Source organism: Epinephelus lanceolatus, chromosome 3 (assembly GCF_041903045.1).
Source record: "Epinephelus lanceolatus isolate andai-2023 chromosome 3, ASM4190304v1, whole genome shotgun sequence".
In the NCBI taxonomy this organism is placed as follows: Eukaryota; Metazoa; Chordata; class Actinopteri; order Perciformes; family Serranidae; genus Epinephelus; species Epinephelus lanceolatus.
The window spans coordinates 7,785,592-7,809,492 of NC_135736.1; the positions used below are offsets into that span (position 1 = coordinate 7,785,592).

General features: G+C 40.9%; 1 protein-coding gene across 1 annotated transcript; it reads right to left on the minus strand.

The window, feature by feature from the left end:
- Positions 1-9,551: 9,551 nt before the first annotated feature.
- Positions 9,552-21,055, minus strand: cntf (ciliary neurotrophic factor). The gene is made up of 3 exons (XM_033624822.2): positions 20,630-21,055; positions 16,961-17,275; positions 9,552-16,862 (listed from the first exon to the last, which is right to left on the minus strand). Exons 1-3 carry the CDS (start codon positions 20,747-20,749, stop codon positions 16,689-16,691), a joined length of 609 nt encoding a protein of 202 aa, XP_033480713.2. The 5' UTR covers positions 20,750-21,055; the 3' UTR covers positions 9,552-16,688.
- Between the last annotated feature and the right edge of the window lie 2,846 nt (positions 21,056-23,901).

Consider the following 23,901-nt stretch of genomic DNA (forward strand, 5'->3'; position numbering starts at 1 on the left):
ACAGTAAGTGGAAGATAAAAAACAAGTATATGCATTGTGGAAACTTAATAATACATTCAGCAGTTAAAATCCAATCATTTGTGATTCTGGGTGTAATTTGGCTGAATTCAGCAGATATGGTGCTGTGTTTTCTTCCAAATTGGAAAAACAAAGTGCTCTGAATTTGTTACAGCTTTGTTTGGCCTCTTCTCCATACCATTGGCAGCTGGGGTTCACAGCTATTGTAGTATTTAGAAAATGCACCATATTTAACTGATGGAAATGTTCAACTTTGTTTCTGATTTCTCAAAAATTCAACTTAATTTCATATTTTAAAAACAGACAGGACAGACAGGTGACAAATTAAAGTGACTTTGTAAGGTGCTGGGCTACCACTGGCCTCCAGAGCAGTTTCAATGTGCTTTGGTATTGATTCTACAAGTCTCTGGCACTCTATTGGCTGTTATGGGGCAGGAAGTAGAGGTGGTAAGTAACCCCGGAAGCACTCAAATAGGGTCATACCTGTGGCAGCACTGGGCAGGGAAATGTGGGTGTATTCAATCCAGGGAAGGTGGGGGCTTCAGAAAGAGGGGTTGTAGGTGGTGACACAACAGAATGCAGCCTCCAGGTCCTGATTTGCTGTCTGCCTGTTGGTGTAAGGATATTAACCAGGGGCTACACTAACTGAAGCTCCAAAAGCCTTATGGAAGGCCTTCCATACTTGTAAGATAAACAGGGGTCTGCCAACCAAGACAATGTCAAAGGGGATGCCATGACAACAAAACACATTAAGCATGAGAAGATCTTCACTATCCAAAGCTGTGGGAAGTTTGTGGAGAGCCACAAAATGCACAGCTTAAGGAAAATTTGTAAATGATGTTAAGAATGACAGAGATACCTTGAGGGTGGTAGTCCAGTAACAAAGTCCAACATGATGTGTGACCAGGGTCGACGGTTTGTGAGTGGGTTTTCCCCTAGCACAAACAGTACAAGCAGATACAACGGCTTGGGTGACTGCATTCATGGTGGACTACCATGAGTATTGCTTTAGGAGGGACAGGATATGGCTCATCCCTGGGTAGCAGGCAAACGGGGAAACGTGCCCACTGGAGGACCTGAGAATGAACAGAGTCTGAGATAAACAGAAGCTCAGGTGGGTTAACAACTGAAACTGGTTGGGTACATTGGGCCTGCTTAACCAGAGACCCATCTCCTATGTGATGGCAGCCACCACACAGTATGAAGGAAGGATTGCATCAGGGTTGGAAGGAGCCACACTGGGAACAAATAGAAGGGATAGCGCCTCCGGCTTTATGTTTCTAGAGCCTGGATGGTAAGTGAGGGAGGACAAACTGAAAGAGGAGGGCTCCAACCCCAGTGGCTGAGGCATCGATCTCCACAATGAATTGATTAGAAGGGTCTGGATGGCTGAGGATGTTTGCCTCAGGGGTTCAAGACAAAGGTGATGCAGAAGAGTTTAGTGAGAGACGCAGCCAAACAACTGTGATCCCTGATCAATCTTTGACAGAAGTTTGCAAATTTAGGAAACTGTGGAGCTGTTTGAGGGAGGTGGGTTCGGACCACTGCCCAAAACTTTTCAGGATCCATCTTCACCGGCCCATTCAAGGATGTAACCCAGAAAGGAGTGAAACTTGCACTTCTCTGGCTTAGCAAACTCGTTATCCAACAATTGCTGAAGCACTTGCCTTAAGTAGTGGATGCGTTCCTCCAGGTTTCATGAGAAGATGAGGATGTTGTCTGGATAAACAAACATTGAGTGGTTGAGGAAGTCCCACTGAATGTCATTTACCCAAGCCTTGAAAACAGCCAGGGCATTGGTGAGACCAAAGGGCATACAAAGTATTCAAAATGGCCAAGAGAGGTGTTGAAAGCAGTTTTCCACTTATCACCTTCCTTTATCCTGCCAAGATAGTAAGAGTTCCTGAGGTCCAGTTTAGTTGACGTTCCATTTAGTTGAGCTCTGGTTACTGTGAAGGCTATAGCATATAATTCACATTATTATCATGCTCATTAAACTATTCAGTAACCCCTCTAGAACTATGAATGGGGGGATAGTATTATAAATGTTTCATCACAGGTTAAAGTTTACCACTCAGAACGACTTTGTATTGATTTCCAGTGACCCTTCCCTAAGATAAGTGGACACGAACTGTGCCAGCAAAATCCCCCCCACAGCATTCATTATGTATCTCCTCTCATTTATTCAGGTATTACCTTTGATTTGTTACTTGTTTGTATGTCCATAACATAAATATACTGTTTGTTGCTCCTGAAAACTCCACTGTTTTTATATTGAGGAACACTGAGGATAACAATAAAAGAGCCCTTGTAAGCAGTTACAGTGATAAACCTCCAGAACTTTTGCAACTCTATAGGGCTACATGAAAACACTCACACATTTTCATATGCAGTTTCAGAAATGTACTGTGGCCAGAACAGAAGAAAAAAAAAATCTCAATGAAAATCATATGGGGAGCAAACTGACACCGTGCCTTGTTCTGTGCCATGTCCTATTTAAAGGGAAATTTCGGTTTATTTCAACCCGTCTCCTATCGTCCTAAATTTGGTCCAAGTGACTAGTGACATACAGATAATAGTTAGCATGTTAGCCGTTAGCCTAGATACAGTCGTAGCGTCACACCTGTTAAAACGTAAGTGAACAGGCATCCCTTCAAGTGCAAAGTTAGTCCACTAAACAAGCTTTTTTCCCACAAAGACCGCCTCATATCGTTAGGATAAATGTCAGAGAACATATAGAAAACGACATGTAAACGTGTTGTCTTACCTTACCGGTGTGCTGCCATGTTTGTTTACAATTTAGCTCTGCTTCCAAAGCGCGGCCAAAATATCACGAGAACAAGCAGCGATCTCATAGCATGCCTGAACAAGCAGCAACAGCAGGAAGGCAGAACTGGACCGTCGCCTGAACGGAGGAGGAGGAGAGAGAGAGAGGCGCAACAGGTAATGTTAGAGGACGAGAGAGGAGAAATGGCTGCTGCAAGGCTGCGTAGCTCTGGAGATTGGTGGTGTACCTGTGAATGCTGTGCCCCAGTGCCCACAGAAGAGGAATGCCTCTGTTGCAAGGAATGGGACCGGTTGCAGCCTTATTTTCAAGGTCTGGATGTGACCAAGGATGAGACACCTCCACCTGGAGTAACGTTTCCAGCTGGGCTTTATCTAGAGCTGGCGAGATATATTTCGGCTGCGCTTTGGAAAGCAGAGCTAGAGGGATAAACAAACATGGCAGCACACCGGTAAGGTAAGACAACACGTTTACATGTTGTTTTCTATATGTTCTCTGACATTTATCCTAACGATATGAGGCGGTCTTTGTGGAAAAAAGCTTGTTTAGTGGACTAACTTTGCACTTGAAGGGATGCCCGTTCACTTATGTTTTAACAGGTGTGACGCTACTATGCGCCCCGGCTGTATCTAGGCTAACGGCTAACATGCTAACTATTATCTGTATGTCACTAGTCACTTGAACCAAATTTAGGACGATAGGAGACAGGTTGAAATAAACCGAAATTTCCATTTAATGGGTCAAACTAGACAGACCATGGTACCAAAATAAGGTCTAATAAGTCTAATATGAATCAGATCAGAGTAATAGCAGAGTAATGATCAAACCAGTTCAATCACACATTTAACCCCACGGTATTATTTAACCAAAGAGGATTTGAGTCTCACAAACACAAATGACAGATCAACCGTTTTATTGTAAAGAATGCAACGATGACCGTGATTACGTCATCAAAAAGATCCAGTATAGGCCGAATCGCTGTGACGTCATGCTAACAACATTCTCTTCTTCACCTATTCGCAGACAACCCGAAATTGACTTGAATTGTGGTGACTTATGTGAAGTCAGCCAATTTGTTTATTTCTGCTGTCAATTTCAGCCATAAAACTGTAATGTTTAAAGATATTTAGTGACACACCAGTGGTCTGAACCATCTGACATTTCTGCTGTGCTTATTAACATACTGACAAACTTAACAAGCCCATTGGCATTACCATCATCAACTGAACTAACTTGCTGACCAGCTTTACACTTCAACCACAACCCACAATGTAGATGGCCATGTTTTGCCGCTATTTAGCTTTATTGCTAAGGTGAACATAGCATAACACATTTAAATCACAGAAAATCATATTGTCTCTGTCAACTAATGTTAGTTAATTTAAAAACAGAGCGCTGGCTTGCCAGCCAATTTGCTGACCTGACCTATCCCAGTTCAACTCATTACTAAAAACACATCTTTTCAAAATGGCTTTTAATGTGTGAATGATGTTGTGTGTATTTTATTGTAGTCCATTTTGTGAGTTTTTAGCTAATGTAAAGCGTCTTTGAGTACCTTAAAAAGCGCTCTATAAATCAAATGTATTATTATTATTATTAATAACATTAAATAGTCTAACATTAGCCTCACTAACTGCGCACCAACAATCTCAAATAAATTGTTTATTTGATTACTGAAAATGAAATGAGACACAAAGCTTAAAGTCACAAAATGCTTTCCACAAATTCTGTCATGAGGACCAGGCTGACACTGTAAGGTCCCCGTCTTTTTGACTGACACAAGCCGTTGGTCTGTCCCAGATCTCCTCCCTTTTCAGATGCAGTCCAGAGCTTCCTTTGAGTTTGCTCTTCGCAGATGGAAAACCTGAAAACCTGAACTCTTCTCCATTCTTTTTTGTTACCCAGCAAACCCATATACAACAAGACCATTTTCTCTTCATAGTTAAGTTTTTCCTTGCCCCCATTTGCTCAGTCCCCTTACACTGTATTTGTGGCGCTGGGGTATTCTACCCGTAAATTATTGTAAACAAACATGGTGATTTGATCTATATTAGGAGCTTGGTTTATAGAAGGGTTTCCAAGTGACATCAGTGAGATGCAGGCAATGGGTAAATAACAAGCCCTTTTTTGTACCCTGAATTGCAAAAGAAGTAGATCGAAAATGCTGATTACCCCAAGTAGGAAACCTCTTGTTAGCTCAGAGTACATTACTATCCATTAGCTCCAGCTATCTAGTCAGAGCCATGAGTTTTATATGGTGCATATGGTGAGAAATAAAGTCCCATTTTACGGTAAGACAGCTCACACTGTTATAGCTCTTAACTGAACAGTGGAAACATTTGTCAGGTTGTGTGATCAATGCTTTGATAATCAGCCTGACATGCCTTAGAGTTTCGATGTGCGACTTGGTGACAGCAGTGGAAACTGATGGCTCTGGTTGGAAAATGTATCATGTTGCTATGCTTCTAATTTTTCAGAATAAAAATATCAAACAGGTGTTCAGTCTCTTTTCATGATCTCCTGAGCCTTTATACACTGCAGTCATCTGTAATATGAGTTTTTGCACTATTGCAACACATTTGACGTATAATTAGAATAAGAATTTTAATGTGTTTCATAGTCTGTCTAGTGATTGGCAGGCCTATGTTTTGAGAAAAAGCAGGACTGTCATACATGCTAATGTTACGAATAGAATATCCACAATGAGCATGCCTGTGTTCCAGCTTGTGCAGTAACAAAATGGCAGGAATTTAATATACTGCTCCTCATTAACCAGCACACTGGACCCACTACAGTTTGCCTACTATCCCAACCATTCTTGCCATAACACACATCCTCCACACCACCCTATCTCAACTAGAAAAATAAGGGAGCTATGTGAGATTACTGTTCATTGCCTACAGTTAAGCATTTATCACCATAGTTCCCTCCAGGCCGGTCACAAAGCTCAAGGAGCTGGAATTGAATACCTCACTGTGCATGTGGATCCTAGACTTACTGACAACAGGCTCCAGGTGTTGAGAGTGGGCGGACACACCTCTTTCACCCTTATCCTTAACACAGGAGCACCCCAGGGCTGCGTTTTGAGTCCCTTTCTGTTCTCCCAATAGACACATGACTCTGTGGCCATTTCAGACTCCAACACCATAATTAAGTTTGCTGATGACATAGCTGTGGTGGGTCTGATCACAGATAACAATGAAAAGGCCTACCTGAAGAAAGTAGAGGACCTGCCCTGCTGGTGTCAGGACAACATCCTACGCTTGGAAATCAGCAAAACTAAGGAGATGTTAGTGGACTTTGGGAGGAAGCAGCCAAGGAACTACATTTCCTTTGATATCAATGGGTCCTTGGTTGAGAAGGTGGACAGTCTCTAATACCTTGGTGCCCACATCACTCAAAGCCTGACCTGGGCGTTGCATACTGACTCAGTGACATCATGAAACAAATAAATAAATTAAATTGAATTGAGATAACGTTACCTTTTTCTTTTAAAACCTTCACTGTTTTTCACCATTGGTGGCATTATTAAGAGGCTAGAGTAAGCTCAATCTCTATAAACAGATATCTGCATATGTATACAGAATCCGTGGACAACGATACAAGATTTTGGTATTGGAAGTGTTCTGGTTTCCATCTGTAGTCCAAGTAGTATTGACCTATTGAGTTTGAGTGAGCTTTGCTTGCCTGCAGGTAAACAGTCTTTGTGGAGCGCAAAGGGGACAGAACGCATTGGCCAGGATTTCATCTCAGAGCCCATCAACTTCTAATGATGATTTAGCTTTATAGAAGCTATTTTCTTATCTGTATTCATATTCCAATATCTGTTTATAGAGATTTGCCAAAATGTTCACCCTAGAATGTTTGTCTTCTTTCGGCTTTGCGTGAACTGCATGACAGAAACATCATCAACACGTCCCCTGCTCTATTCACACAAGGGCTCAATTAGACATTACACATACTTTGTACTTGGGAGCTGCAAGGTAAGGTAAGGTCCATCTACTGTCCGATCCAACTGAATCAGACATTTGCTTTTTCATACACAGCTCCTTCAGGTAAAGTCTAGATAATATCAGATTTGCAGTGCATGTGTGAAAGGGGCTTTAGCTGTTATCTGAATTTTGTATACAGCTCCTTTAAAACTGGTTGTTTGTTAATGGGAAACCTGTCTATACTTAAGACTGAGAGTTGGGATATCTCAGCCTTTTCTGCTTTGATTTTGATCCTTCTTGTTTAATATGTCCCATACCAGTCCCCCAACTTCATAGATAATCATAAATACTAATAAATCATGGGACTATAGGAAAGATGAACTTTTCCCTGTTTTTATTATCTATTGTTGTTTGGGCTTTACATTATTTTATCTGGAGTAGTAGTCCTTGGATTTGATTTTAGCCTAGCTTGACATCTGAGCTTGTCAAATCACATTATCTGATACCTTCACATCTGTCATTTACAGTGGCCTATATTACAGGTCTAAGGTCATAACTTGCACCAAAGCTAAAATCAGCCACATAAGTAGGTTATTTTATTTTTTAACATTTGAAAATGTTTATAATTCAAATAAATGCCAGCTATGTCTACACTGCACCTGTTAACCTGCACTGCTGAAAAGCAGCGGGCTTTGGCTGAACGTAATTGCCAACCTCTGCCGTAGTCTTGCTGCATATTTTTCATTAGACTGACTTTAAAACTTATGATGCTGATAAATGATAAAGACCCCGAATTGGTGGAATATGGAACCACTTGACAAATACTGAAGCACAGGTCCTGATACACACAGGAGGATATAACAGTCATCAAGTATCTTAGAAATGATGCCTGGTTGAGATAAGGCCGAAGAAGAAGGATGTGAGAGAAAATGTATGGAGATCTGGGAGCTGCTGAATGAGTTCGGTTTAATTGTAATTCTGCTCTGTTTGCGTGTGCACACTATCATGAACACTTCATCACCCGCACCAATACCCCCAATACGCGTGTGTATTCACATACACACAAACACGCAAACACATACACACACACACACATGCACTAACATTCACACGCAGATACACAATCCTTGCTGAGGACAAACATTCACAGTGCACATGTAGGCTACAGCAACACACAATTATACAGTCCTCGCAAACTACACACCGATACACACACAGATACACACACACACACACACACACACACACACACACAGATCCAATAAAGGACACACACCCTCTTCCACAGCACACACTCTCACACACAGACACACACACCGCATTCATTTCCCTTTCATTCAGCACAGGCACATATTGTGCTGCTGTAACACACACACACACACACACACACACACACTGCAGAGCTTGCTCCTAGCTCTCCCTGCACACACACCCCTCCCCCTCTATCTCTGTCAAACACACACACACACACATCACACACAAGCATACACACACATACACACAGTCACACAAACACACAAGTACATGCACATTCCCTCCTACGCAGGCGCGCTCACACACACACACACACACACACACACACACACTCACACACACACACACACACACACACACACACACGTTGCCTCTTTCCTTTCACACACACACATCTCCCTTGTACACCCCTCCCCCACTCTCCCTCACACACACACACACACACACATACACACACGTAGGCTACATGTCCTCTCTCTCTTCCTTGCTCGCTCGCTCATTCACTCACTCACTCACTCACACACACACATACACACACGTAGGCTACATGTCCTCTCTCTCTTCCTTGCTCGCTCGCTCATTCACTCACTCACTCACTCACACACACACACACACACACACACGTAAATACACACTCACTCCCTCTATTGCTCTGCTTCTCTCACTCCCTCACTCACACACACATACACACACAAAAACACACAGGAACACACGCCTGCGCAAACATTCACAGGCAAGCACACAGACACACACACACACGCAGATACACACATTCTGTCTCCTGCTTGCTCTTTCTCCCCTCCCTCTCTCTGTCTCCCTCAGTCTGTCTGTCTGTCGGTCTGTCTGTCTCTCTCTCTCTCTCACACACACACACACACACACACACACACACTTTCCTGCCCTCTCTCCCCTTCTCTTTTTTCATCTCTCTGTCTCTCTCAGACACACATACACCCACATGCACACGAATGCGCAAGCACACACAGACACATGCGTACAGGCGCACACAGACACACACAAACACACACCCATTTTCTCTCTCAGTCACACACGCATATTTTCTCTCTTGCTCGCTGCACACTCTCTCTCTTTCCCTCTCTCTCTCTCTTACACACATACACACATACACACACACACACACACACACACACACACCTCCCCCCTCTTCCACAGGCATCCTGGCTGCCACTCCTTCCCTAACAACCACACACACAAACTAAAAGATGCACATACACACACACGCACATATACATAAACACATATAAACAAACATGCACAAACACACACACACACACACACACACACCCTTTTAAACACACACCCCACCCCTTCTGCTCAAACACACATCCTGTCTTTTCTTACAGTTGAACACACACACACACACACACACACAGAATCTCACTTCTAATATTCAAACTCAAAATGTAACAAAACACATTTTCTCACATTAATTTTTCTTGCACCAAAAAAAAAGACATCCAATCTTTCAAACACTTTACTCATCACCAACATTTGTGAGCCAATCTGTTTTTAAGTCTCACAGATACAAGAAACAACTCAGATTATAGCCAAGATCAATTTATTTAAACCCACTCAGGAATCCAATCAATACGCAATATGTTTTTACAATGTACTTAAGTTTCAGAAAGACAATAAAGGAGCTCTATACCATATTCACATTAATGTAGCAGCCAACAGCCATCTACTATGCAAATATAACATGGAGTAATGGCGTCCTGGGCAAGTCATGCTCTGTGTGTGTGTGTGCTGTCATTGGAGCTTCTCTGTGGTTTGTTGTGGTAAGCCTGTCCAGCAACGTGTGCATGCTAGTGCATGTGTGTATCCCACTGGTTAGCTAGTCACCGCTGCTCCGCACTGCACTCGTACGGCAGTTACTGCTGACTTTGAAACAGCATCATCACGAAAGTGTAGCACCTACCTTCCACCTAGTACACTGATCTGGTACTAAAGGTGGAGCTAGAAACACTATAGTGCCTTGATTGGTCAAGAGAGAACTGTCACTTTGCTCAGGGCTGTGTTGTGGCTGCTTTTGGGGCTTATGTAACCAAGATTTACATACATTATTAAACTATAACTATATAATCAAAGGATGTTTTGCTCACAGCAGCTGTAGACTGAGGAAAAAAACCTAATTCAATGGGCCGACTGCTGGCAACTTTTAAGGTGGAATGTTTACTTGCATATTACTCAATGTGAATATGTGAACTGCATACTCTAATCCTCACTTGGCGAAAAAAAGTGGTGGAGCATCATTCTGGTGTGCTCCAGCAACACTACACTCCTGCTCTTGCCTGACAAGAACTCCTTATTTTTACACATCCCATCGAGAAAGTCTCTCACTCCAGCCTGTTCTTTTTTGCTCTGAAAATGTTGGTGTGCAACCCCATTACGTAGACCATAAACGACATGCAGACTTCCCTCTGCTTCACCAAGGCAGAGGAAATACAATGAGAGCTGGATCGAGCAGTGAGTGACAACAACCGCACCTACATTCAAGAGTACTGTCTAAGGTGAAAACGCTTAATGGATCCAGGGTCTAGGTTCGTGTTTGTAGGGTTTCATTTTAGTTCTAAAGGTACTATACCTAAAGTTTTCGGTAAATACGTGGTTTTTGAAGCAGCACATTAGACTAAGTGGTGGCCTACATTGGTCCAAAGCTGATATTAGAGAACATGCTCTCCACACTGATAACAAGAAAACAAAACAGTTAAAAATATTGTTGCAGTAAACTGTCTCACCTCACACACTATTCCTAACTTACTTAACTATCCCTTACTTCTGAGGAGCTGAAACAACTAGTTGATTAATCAGTCTGCAGAAAATTAACATTTAATGGTCAATTGCTTATTTAAGTAATTGTTCAACATAAATGTCATTAAATGTTTGAGGTTCCAGAATATGAAGAGTTGCTTACTTTTGATAGTAAACTGAACATCTTTGCATTATGGATCCTTCGTTGGACAAACCAAGCAAATGAAAGATGACAACTTGGGCTCTGGGATTTTGTGATTTTTCACTATTTTCTGACATTTTATAGACAAAATAATCAATCAGTCAGTCAGTCAAGAAAATAACTAGCAATAAATGATCAAGAAAATATTTGTTAATTGCTGGCCCATGGTTTCATGGTACAACCCTATGCGCATTGCTCTATCTGTATATGTCCTGTCTAGGGTGGCAGCCGTATGAGATTTTTACGTTATGATAACTGGCTCAGAAAATATCACAGTTTCACAGAATCATAGAGTTAAAGAGTTTATGTTAATCAGTCAGAATGATCCTTAAAGGAATGAAAATGGAAGGGTTATTTTTGGTTGAACAAACGTTTTATTACTATAATTGAAACTTGAAATCATTTTATTTATAGAATTATGTATAAAAAGTCTCCCCTTTGAAAATAACTAAACTAAAGGGATGATTCTCCATCCAGTTACATTTTATTTTCAATATTGTAGATAAGCAAATGTAAATGGTATGATAACCATCAATTTTTATATCACGGTATACCTTAGAAACGGTAAATCACTGCAACCCTAGTCCTGTCTTGTGTGAATAGAGTCAACATGAAACTTTTTCATAACAGAGGCCTCCTGTACGTCTAAAGGTCAGAAAGCTGGTACTTACTTAAACGGATAGATAAACCCAGCAATGTTACAGATTCCATGTCTGAAACTGGCTTTACTAGAAAAGCTCAAGAGAAGATGGTTTTCACTCCAATCAACAGATTTAATTTCAGACACCAAGGAGACATCTGGTCTGCAGTGATGTAGGGAAATACAAAACAAATTTGTCAGCCCAAAGATTACATCTGGCTTTGGTGTCTAGCCTCTTGTGTCAACATTTTATCAAGGGCCAAAAGTGTTTCCAGCAAGACGATTGTTGCACAGTAAAAGCTACATTTGCAGGGTGAGGATTATTGCTGCTTGACCATAAAGATAAACAGCAAGAGATAACTTACATCCAAATATTTGGTTGACCATCAGGGATAAAGGAAGTTAATCACAATTCTTTATGACAAAACTGTTAATAATACAGTCTTTACAATGTGAAAATCCCACCACAATTGACAACTCTGACTTTGTCATTTCCCTAGAGTATGGTTGCTGCTTATAGACAGATGTGATGGGAACCTAATCCTCTCTTAGTGCTTGAGCCATTTGTCTACAGCATGCTCTCTCTGCACCACAAGTCAAAAGGGAGGTCCCATCATAGTATAAAAACCTACCCTCATGAAGAAGAGACACACACACAATTACAATTTAAAAGAATGCGAAAATAATCAATTAACAGTACATGCACAAACATAACATTTTGTTTGCCAAGAGTGTTACCACAGTGCTGTACTTCCTGTGATCTGTGGGGAGAGGACAGACTCAAAATGACTGTCTTGTGTGGGTCAATCCCTGACAGACAGATGATATGTGAGGCACAAACAGATGAACAATATGAAGCCATTGGAACCCATAACTACTCAGTTGCCCCATAAAGCTAATGCACAGGCTCTGAGGCTGCATTCAGACCAACAATAGCACTGCGTCAAAGATATGCAGCCTCATTCATTTCAGTGAGACCAATGCATTGGTCCAATAGTCGCAGTCCTGGTGACTTTGTAACTTTGGTGACTTTGTAATAAGTGCAGCATATTTCTTGTAATTATCTTCCAATTGTCGAAATGTTGGATAAAATAAGTGCCTCCATGTTGACTTTCCACAGTAAAATGCTGACACATACATTTACTGGTTAATATTTTTGTGTCTCATAAACCTTTAACTCATAGACGTGTTATTCAAACCAGACTTATTGGTTAATATTTCATCACCTGTAGCAAAACACTTACATTTTTTTTGTTGTTGTTTTCATTTTTTTGGTGAAATTTGGCCTACTTTCTTTGGTTTTTGACCATTCATGGTCCAGAGTGTTCTCACAGAAATGCTTGAAATGACCACGACCTGTTAAAACCGCATTATGTGGTGGTGGCACACATGATGTTGAAATTACATGCTAGTGGCACGCTTAGGTTTAGGCACCAAAAGTACTTGATTAGGTTTAGAAGAGGATTGTGTTTTCAATTAAAGTAAGTATGTTTGTTATGTATGGTGTGGCAGTTGGGTTTAGGCAACAAAATATAGTTCAACCTGGAAATTCATGTACACCCCACAACAAAGGACCCTAATTGTCATTCCATTTCAACACACTACCTGCCACGGCAGCATAGTGCAGTATTATGAGGTTGTGTTCATGTCATGTATTTTTGTGAGACCAGGCTGTCCTAGTCTGAGGCCAACCAGACTCAAAACAGAGGACAGTGCCGGAAAATCCTGCTGGAAAAAAAAAGTTTTATAAGATTTATGTGCTGGGTAGTCCAGCAGATAACTCATCATGATCATAGAGCATGAGGAAAGATAATACATCCCAAATCCATACACAGAACAGCAAATGCAGCACATGAAACATTGCATTTACAGTGTATCTCATTAAAAGTGCTGCACTCCAAAGCATCCTTAGATGCATTTGTGCTGTATGAATTTTTGTTCTTCATTTAGTGCATGCACAAAGTAAACAGCAGTTCTTATTTTCCTGGGGTTTACATTTCATATTTAAAGTCAATCATTGCGACTCAGATCAGTCAATGGAATGCATTCATGCTGCCTTCCAGTAACACTATTCAGTTTCCAGAATCCTGAAAACAGTTTGGAGTACCGTGTTTCACTCAAATCTCACACATTTGTTTATACTCCCGGTGCACATAACAGTTTATTGACCTACAGGCCTAAATACAGTGTGTGATAAGGCACATATGAACAAAATAAACCCTCAGCCCTTTAATTAAACAAAGTGACATAAGTTAAACTGTGAAATGAGCTCTTGATATATACTTTGCTCAAACACATCCCTTTCTGCTTCGTGCTCCACATTATCATGGATCTTAGTGGGTAAGACTTCAATATGTAGGATTCAATCCAATTTACAGTGTCTTCTCTTTTTCTTACCCACGCAGGTTCATGCATCATTTAAAACAATCTGAGTCTATGACTGATGCAAATTTAATTAGTAACACAGCCCAGGTTAGACTGACAAAGTTAAACATTGAGGGCCATTTTTGATTAATTTCTCTGTTACTGTTATCACAATTTAACCAGTCTAATACAAATTAATTTATCAGCTATAAGTTGATTGTCGCAGGGCAAGCAACAGCTGCCTAACACATAGATAATGGGTCATTTGATGGGAACAAATCCTTATTTTCTGCTGATTGTGTTCGCACTAGGCTCTGACTCAAACACAGTACTTCAGTATACCAAGGTATTCATAGATCCCTACAGTATGGATTTTAATATTATCAAAAATACAGAGGCTCATCTTTCTATTTACCGTCAGTGGCATCATGATGCTCCAGTGTGTGATTTTAGACAATATCTCGCAACCAAAAGAGGTGTGACATGTAACACAACAGCGTTGGCCTCTCACGTGATGTATAACATACGCATCTGCAGCGCTTTATAAACAATAAAAATGGCATAAACATGGCAATAACAATCATTTACCATCCCTGTTATATGACAGCTGATCTCGCCCTTGGCTTGGAGGGTAAGAAGCTCCCAAATATCATTGTTTTCCCAACTTGCAGACATTTTCAACCGCTGTTCTTCTTCTTTAAGTTAGACGCCTACTGTTAGTAGCTGCTTTTTAAATATTCCAGGTGGGGTGCACACATAACATGTTGTCAAAACATCACACCCATCTTGCCCATGGTCTTCAGCTGGCTATCCTGTTTATATAGACAATGTTCTGTGCTGTTACTACCTCCGGTAGCAGCTTAAAGGCAAGACCACTCTCTCCCCCATTCCATAATTGTAACTTACATACAGAACGACAAGGTGGCATAACGGCACGATATTCCCGCCTCGACCATCATTTCCCACCAGAATTCAGTCTCTACTAGTGGAACAGGCAGCTGAGCTGACAAACATGGGGACTGGGCATAATGTTACAGGACTGTAAAGAGTTGGCCATCAATGACAGCGAAAGGCTGCATTTTTAAAAAATATATCACTCTATAAATTGAGGATTTAGTTACACCCAACCAGAGGTGGTGATAGGTGGAAAGGTGAACTAACTAAATGACTACCAAAACTAACCAGGGCGGTTTCAGTGAATTTTATTTTGTTTCTGTCGAGTCTGAATGAAGTGTTTTTTATCATGTCTTGAGGCAATAGTTCTGTGAAAGAGAGAAACTTGAATTTAGAAGGTGTATGGTTGTATTTCTCTAATATTAATATTACCATTCTTGACATTTTGTTAGTTTATATTGTTTATTTATTAGACTGAAAAGGCTAAAAGAGCTTGAAGAATGTAGACAACTCACTATTTGCGGTGTGTCTGTGTATGGGTGGGGTGGGGGGGATCTATGTATATTCCACAGTACCACCCAAGCCTAATTCAGACCTGCTCAAAATGTGATATATGTTCAGAATGATTATTGTGCAGAATATGATTCTTGTGTCACTCGTTTTTAGTTTTTTATAAACAAAAATATATTGTTTAAGTTAAATGCATCTTAAGCCATTATAAATTTTAAGCAATTAAAATCAGTATCACAAATAAATCAAAGTAGACTAAGATTTTAATAAAAAAAAAGTTATTTTATCACTCACGTTTGTGGACTTCTACTATTTACATGGTATTTCCACTCCACTCCCTGTTTATGTGCCCATTTGCATGCCCATCAGTTTAAACTAATGCTGTTGCAATTGCAACACACTTGTTGTTCCTGAACCCTGTGACATGATTTCATCACTGATAAAGTGCCCTAAAAACATAACAAAACCAAAGGAATAAAGGATAATTTGACATAAGCATTACTGAGGAAAACCAAGAAAGAAAGAAGGAATTCATCTATGTAAACACTAGAGGGTGCTGTTACATATATTGTTTTCCCCTTCATACACTGAATATCCCCAGACAATAACATATGTGGAATGATTTATAGCCACAGTATTCAAAACTACACATGTCAGAGCTACAGTCTGGTGATGGCATGAATTCAAATGTTCTCATTTTCATCTGAATGTGCCCTTTGCTTCCTCCATCAGCTGTATTGGATCCTGGCAGTATATCTTAAATAATAACTTCTGCTGTGTCAAAGGAGCACATACATGAGGAAAACCACGACTGGGAGATGTTTACGTTAGCAGGTGAACAAACATATTTGTGCATTTTGAATTGCTGTTAATAATGTTATGAAGAAAGAAAGAAAGAAAGAAAGAAAGAAAAAGAAAGAAAGAAAGAAAGTGCATCTTCAATCTGAATCTAGATGCATTGTTGTATTTCAAGGTAAACAATAAATATAAAGTTGTATTAGACTCTGTCATACTTAACATAAACTTGTTCCAACAAATGCTGTTATTAGCTACGACTGTCCCTTGCTCTGTCTATGGCCTCTGTTCATGTAAGGGGAGCTTTATGCCCTAAAAACTAGCCCAACCCACTCAACTCCTGCTGTCTATTTTCACTCATCTCCTTCTTATTCACACCATGTGTTTGTTTCTCACTTTGGCCCGTGGCTGAACACCTTGCTGCATCTTCTGATTCCTTCACTCACCTCTTTCTGTCTCTCCCTAACCTCTTTTGTCTCTCATTAGTCCTCTTCGCCCACACAGACTCCTCACGCCTCCATCTCATCTCCGAGTGCTTCTTGTGCTCCTGATTCGCGCGGTCCTCGCTCGATCCTTGTCTATCACTGTGGGCAGGGCTTTCAAGGTGGTGATGGCCGTCTTGGTCCAGTAGTCCACCTCTCTGAAGATCCGGTACACCCAAAGCTTCAGCTCAAACAGAGTGGTCGGACCGTCTAACTGCCAACAAGAAAGAGGGGAGATCACCAAGCTCTGCCTTAATTTCTCTCCAGCACTTTCACCATCATCCAAACACTTCTGTTGACATCGGCACCTACCTCTAATCCCTCTGAGCTGGGAGTCAGAACCGCCGTGCCATCAGCAGATTTGAGGAGTTCTCCAGTGGTTATCAAGAGAAGTGACAGAGTGTCCTTCACCATCTTCCTCTGGGTCTCATAATCCCCCTTCTTCCCACCGCCCAGCTCCTCTTCCTCTTTGGCGATGGCTCGCTCCAGCAAGCTGCGGCACTGTAGCAGAGCAGAGTGCAGACGCCAGAGCTTGTCCCTGGTGTCCAGCTGGGAGGAGGGAGGAGGGACAGACACCAGGCGACCTTCGGTAACCGTAACATCTGCAGTGAAACTCTCCCTATTTCTCTTGAAAAGAGAGAAAACAAAGAGAGTGAAAATTAACAACAGAAGTGAGATTTGGGAAGACATTAACACGGAAAGGAAGAAAAGGAGGAGTTGGAAAGTGAAGTGCATAAGTGAAAGATTGAAGAATGCTTTCTCTCAAGTACTAACCACACTGACGTCATTTCTGACAGAAATTTGGCACCATATTGAAGATAATTGTCTATGAGGCAACAGGGCTTTTCTCCTAATGTAGCAAGAATTTGTTCAGGCTCATTCAGATTGCTTCAAACAATAAATTATACCCAACACAGGAAAAGGTCTTCCTTAGAAGAGGAATTTGTGCTTGGCCTTATTCCAGTGAGGGTTTATTGAGTCAATAAGTAAAAGGTTAAAGTGAGCATGTTAAAATAACACAGGAGCACCACAGAAGCATTGAGAAAAAGAAACACACACAAAACTATACTGTATACAATAATATGCTGTAAAATAAAATGACTTTCTTGTAAAAATAAAAATCAGAAAATCAAAATCATTAACACAAACTGTTTATTGATAATAAGGTAAATGCTCGACATTTGGAGAAATACAAATATTTACTTTCTTGCCAAGAGTTATAGACGATCATGTCATGACCAAAACCAGAGTGTATCGAGGCAGAGACAAGACTTGGACTTTGAGAGGTTCAGTCCAAGATGGGACCAGTACGAGTCCCACACTGCATGACACACTAATGATAGAATGTGGAACATGCAAACCATAGGAATTCCTCAAATTCATATGTAATTGATCTGCCACCTACCAAGCTGCAGACCACTGTTCGATATCAACAAACAAGAAAACCAGTTGTGATTTAGCGAATCACTGCTGTTTTACCAGCTGCTTTGAAGGCACTAATCATGGGTGTTTTTTAGTAACCTGTCACTGTTTTCCACTAGGGATCATGCAGCTAAAACAGCTGTTTTTTTTAACCGAGGCATTGCTGTGTTTCCAGGAGTGACTGTACCCCCAAGACTGGGTACTTTAAGCTAAAATATGATCTTTACCAAACCACTACCAACTGTTTTTGAGCCTTAACAAACCACACATTAACCACAGTATTGTTGAAAAGTAAAGTTTCACCGTATCTGCATCATAATATCACGTGCAAATGTAGCATATTCCATGGTGATTTTTCTCTGGTGACTTAGTTTAGAGCTGTGTCCGACTCAGAATTATGTCAGACAAATCTGATTCCACTGTTTAATACAAATATTCAGCTATTTGTCCTTTTTTTCCAAATAGTGTTTTAGAGTTTGATCGGGGTTTAATGGGGCATTCAGGGTGACAGTGTTGTTAGACAGTGAATAGTTAACAAGCCAAGTCCCGAATTGTATGCTAATTAGAATAAGGATGGGTCGGAAACTTGAAACATTTTTGTTTGACCATGGCTATCGAACAAAAGCCAGAGACTATTGTATTACGTAGCTGTGAGCTGTAAATTCACCTCTTATAAGTACAAGGCAGAAGATAATTTTCTTTTGGAGCCTGACAAGGAAAAGCTTCTTCCTCCAGGCAGCTGCCTCCACTTAGATTCTCCCTGGGTCTGGGTCCGCAGCTGTCTGTGTGAGAAGCACTCACTCTGCAGCTACAGGCGGCTGAGCGGGTCTGCCACGACTGATTCAAATATTCAACTCTCAGGGGGCAGCACTAGTTAAGGTGCTAGTAGACAGATGTCTTTGTATCTTAGGACAGAGCCAGGCTAGCTATTTCCCTCTGTTTCCAGTCTTTGTGCTAACCTAAGCTAACCAGGTGCTGACACAAGCTTTATATTTAGGCTACAGTCTGAACATGAGAGTGGTATCAATCTTTCACATCTAACCTTCGAAGAGAGGTGAACAGGCCTATTTATCAAAATAGCAAACTATTCCTTTAACATTAATAAAAAAAATCCAAACTATACTGCTATCACCTCTACCCTTGCAAATCAACATATAAAAAGACAGCACCTTTGTACTCTCAGAGCCACATTATGATCTGGCATTATGTTCTGTCTGATTATGCCAACATGCTATTTTGCAGGAATGACTGTTGCTGGCATCGGCTTTGGTACTTGAGCAAGTTGTGAATCCCTGAGGCCTCCTTGTGACATTATACTGAGGCGTTAATGTTGAACCCTGCGTGCAAGTTAGTACCAGAGTGACAGAGTGGCCTAATGTGACCTGTGGCCTAAGCTCTGAGAGTCTGGGGGAAGTTAATGTTTATTGCTCCGACTGCAGAGGAAATGCGATTCAGCCAGTTATAGACACCCCGGGAGGAGATACTGTAGCCAGAGACAATACTCTTGTGGATCTTTGTGAATTATGATACCATGGTAGACTCTGAAAATGATTTAAGAGAAATCGAACGAATGTTGCAAATGAGTGTTTTCTCACCCAACGAATAGGCAAGGGACAGCCTGCCTGGAAAAAATAATACTGCGCCTGAAAAATATTCAGTCTGCTGTGGATTCATGTGAAATCTATGTGCCAACAATTCAACTAAATCCTGTTTCAGAGACAATTGCTCCCAGGCAAGGAGAGAAAACACTGGAGACACAAATGTACATAAATTTCTGTATGACAGGCCAAGACATATCTAATCACTTCATGGTGTGTTCAGTGGAATGCTGGAGCACAAGGGGTACAGCGATATTTCCAGGAACTATGCCCACAAAGTCAGTGATACAAATCGAAAGAAGGAGGCGTAAAAGATAGAGGGAAGAAGGGTCAAATCCTGGGAATGGAGTGGATGAAGTTATATGCCAGGCCGCTCCCTTGCTCCTAGCGAGACACATGAAAGGAAGGATGAGGCAGCGGACTGGCAGGAAACCAAGAAGTTTTAATAACCGGTAGCTCTCACACCTATAGGCAAAGAGACGCCGGAGTGTGGAAAGGAGATGAAGGCTTCATGCCCAGGCATCAATGAGCTTGTGCCAGAAAAACGCCCACCTCTGTCATTCCAACTGAGTGCACCCCCCTCCACTCCACATTCCTACCCCCCGCTGTCCTAGACATAATTTCTTTCTTTTTCATACACACACACACACACACACACACACACACACACACGCAAGGGGCCTACACACACACACTCTTATCTTGCTTTTGCACGCATCCCTTTCATCGTTCTTTGTCCATGTACTTCTTCTTCAAACACACAGTCACATGCATGCACACACAAAGTTACAGGCAGAGGACACCCATGACACACACACTCACACACACTGAAAATCTATTAATTTTCCATTTAACCTTGGCCTACTTCTCACTCTCCCTTACACACACACACACACACACACACACACAGTGATCTGCTGGCAGGTTGGAGCCAGTGGAAACATTCAGCTCCTTTACTTACATAAAGTTCCAGTAAGATGGAGCACTCATAGCGGAGCTGCTCAGCTATAGCAGTGGCCCGGGCCACGGCAGTCCTGCTCAGATCCGAGCCGGTCATCCCTCTAGTCCGCCTGGCTGCCATTGGACCTCCAGCTGCTTCTACCGGGAACACTGAGTAAACGCGCACTTGTAGCAGGAGAGCGACAGGCCCCCTAATATACGCCCGTGTGCGCCTGCCTCATCCCGATAACACCGGATTGCCGGTCATGGTTCACTTCACTGCCCTTCCGTTCACCGGTCAGTGCAGCCTTAATTAGAGCCAGAGCCGCTTCGCTTCTCTTAGGTTTCGGTAAAACGAGTTCCCCAGTTTGTCTGCTCACTGTTCGGTACTTATGTTACTGAGTTGATGGCCAACTCTCCGCCCTTTCCCCCGGGAACCTGATGCCAGGCAGGAGGAATTTAACGGGACGAGCGGGGGCGGAGGGCCGCGGAGGGGAGGAAGGAGGAGCTCATCAACTTATTCATGAGGAGCTTATCTGATTTACTGGTAGTGACAAAAGCAAAGATGGTCTAAATTTAAGAAGGATGTTGTCTGGACTGTTTCAATGTGTCCTCTTGGCAGACAAAGATCACAGCAACAGCGCAAGTCTTTTACAGCTAATAACAGTACCGGAAATATCAGAATATAGGCCCACTCAAGTACTGGGCTGTCACAATTCTGAGGTATTTACACTGTACTTGAGTAGGACTTTATTTCTTATTGATAAGAGTTTACAAAATATAATTGTTATAGATAGATTTACCAGAAGTATATGAAGTGATTAAAATGAACTAACATTTAGAGCAACTAGGACTACTAGCCTGCTGCTTATGCCTGCATGCTGCATCAAGGCAAGTTTATTTGTGTAGCACACTTCAGCAACAAGGCAATTCAAGGTGATCTACATAAAAGATCAAAGCATCAAGAGAAGTTGCAAAAAAAAAAAAAACACACATCATTAAAGGACATTTAAAACAATCCATTAAAGAACTAGACAGTAGAAAACAAAAAGTGAAAACATACTAAGACAAGTATACAATACAAGAAGGAAAGTTACAGGTATAAGGTAGGGATGCAAGATATTGGATTTTTTGCCGATATCTGATAACCGATAACTGATAGCGATATTGATATAACCACTTTTTCCCCACATAGGTTTAGTGATCATCAGGTCTCTTCTGTAGTGGAATTAACATCATATTATGCATGCATACTCTTATCGTGATGGCCCACCAGCAGGTGGAGACATGAAATAGAATGCTTTTTAATGTATGTTATATTCATCCATTGTGCAAAATGAGAAAAAGCATGTTGGCCGATTGTAATAATTCATTATAAAGCCACTATCGCTGGATACTGATGACATGCTGATATTAATCGGGCACCCCTAGTATAAAGTCAGGTATTAAATACAAGAATACAATGCACTATGTATATACACTGCTTCTCCATGTTTAGTTGTGACTCTATAGGGACACAAAGCAAACCTGTCCCAGATGACCTGAGAGGTCTGAATGGTTCAAAGTGTAGCAGGAGGTCAGAAACGTGTTTGGGCCCTAAACCATGTTGTGCTTTATGAACCAATAGGAGTATTTTAAAGTTGATACCCTGACAGACAGGAAGCCTGTGTAAAATCCTCAGAGCTGGAAAGATGTGATTCACTCTCTTGGTGTCAGTGAGGACTCGATCAGCAGCGTTCTGAATCAGCTGTAGCAGTCTGACTGAGTTTTTAGGGAGATTTGTAAAGACACTGTCAGAGTAGTCAAGTCTACTGACGATAAATGCATGGACGTTTTTCCAGATCCTGCTGAGACATTAGTCCTTTCATCCTTGAAATGTTCTTCAGGTATCAGTAGACTGACTTTGTAATTGTCTTGATGTAGCTGTTGAAATTCAGGTCTGTGTCCATGACTACACCAAGAATAATATTATAACCATTGATGGGAGAAGTATTTACATCTTTTACTCAAGTAAAAGTGGCAACACTGTGTTGTAAAAGTTCTGTTACAGGTAGAAGTACAATGTTAATTCCATACTTAAGTAAAAGTGCAAAAGTATATACTTGAAGTACATTTTTGTACGCTGCTGGGTACTGTCATTTAATAATAATACATTATAATTCATTAGTTTATTGAAGCGTTAATCATCTGAATCTGCAAAGTAATTAATAATTAAGATTATCAAATAGATTTAGAGAGGTAAAAGTACAATATTTGCCTTTAAAATAGAAGTATAAAGTAGTGTATATGGAAATACTCAAAGTACAAATACCTCAAGATTGTTTTCAAAGACAGTACTTGAGTAAAGGTGGTTACACTCCACTACTTATTATAACACTGACAGGGGCCGGTCTAAATGACTGCATTTGATACTGTAAGTTAGATTTTTAATGCAGGACTTTTACTTGTAATGGGCCTTTTTGTAGTGTGGTGCTATAAAACCATACTGTACCATACCATCATTAAAAAAAGAAAATAAAAAGAAACTGCAAATACCAATAAAGGACTATTAAGGTGATTTAACCTATGTGTTCTCCTCATCAACATAAATCTCACATTAATATCAGACCAATACAGCAAAGATTCGAGGCCTTTAATGTTAAAAAACTTCACATTAGGGACCCACTCATCTGCTGTTACTTGTCATAGCAGAAAAACAACAGGTGCAACCAGGGACATTACTGATGTGCCAGTTAGACTGCCAGGAAGCCATGTCAGTAAGCCAACATTCACAATGCTACAGCCCTGCCACAGGCACACATGACATGAAATGCAGCTGCTATAAATGTGTTATACATGTGTTTAACAATACAACATACCGGTCTGGATACGTGTTTGTCATTAAATAAACAAATTTTAAATTACAGAGCTTATGAATTCCACAAGTTGACAATACTGATTCAGAGCAGGGACAAATGCATGGAGTTAGTGAACTTATCTCTGAGGGATTTAAAACCTTTAAACAATGACACACATATAAATAAAGAATTATAATAATTTTAAATAATGTTTTCTTGATGTGGTGTCAGATAACAATTAATTACAATAAGGCCAGTTGATGGGTAAAAGGTCATAATAGTAACTGGTAAAAATGTGATTAACTTGACACACTTTAATTTAAATCTTAGTAGTTAATGTAACAGTCAAGTCTGGATATCTGAAAATATATGTTATTATAAACACTTGTGATCCTAATTTGAGGCTGTATATTTTAAAACTGACTAAGCCCATGCCAATATAATACCTTTTTTAACC

Excerpts from the sequence above, each read along its gene's own strand:
- cntf (XM_033624822.2), bottom strand. The coding sequence starts at position 20,749 with ATGGCAGCCAGGCGGACTAGAGGGATGACCGGCTCGGATCTGAGCAGG. Across the intron at positions 17,276-20,629 it reads CCATCTTACTGGAACTTTAT|AGAAATAGGGAGAGTTTCAC; the intron begins GTAAGTAAAGGA and ends TCTCTTTTCAAG. Across the intron at positions 16,863-16,960 it reads CCAGCTCAGAGGGATTAGAG|TTAGACGGTCCGACCACTCT; the intron begins GTAGGTGCCGAT and ends TCTTGTTGGCAG.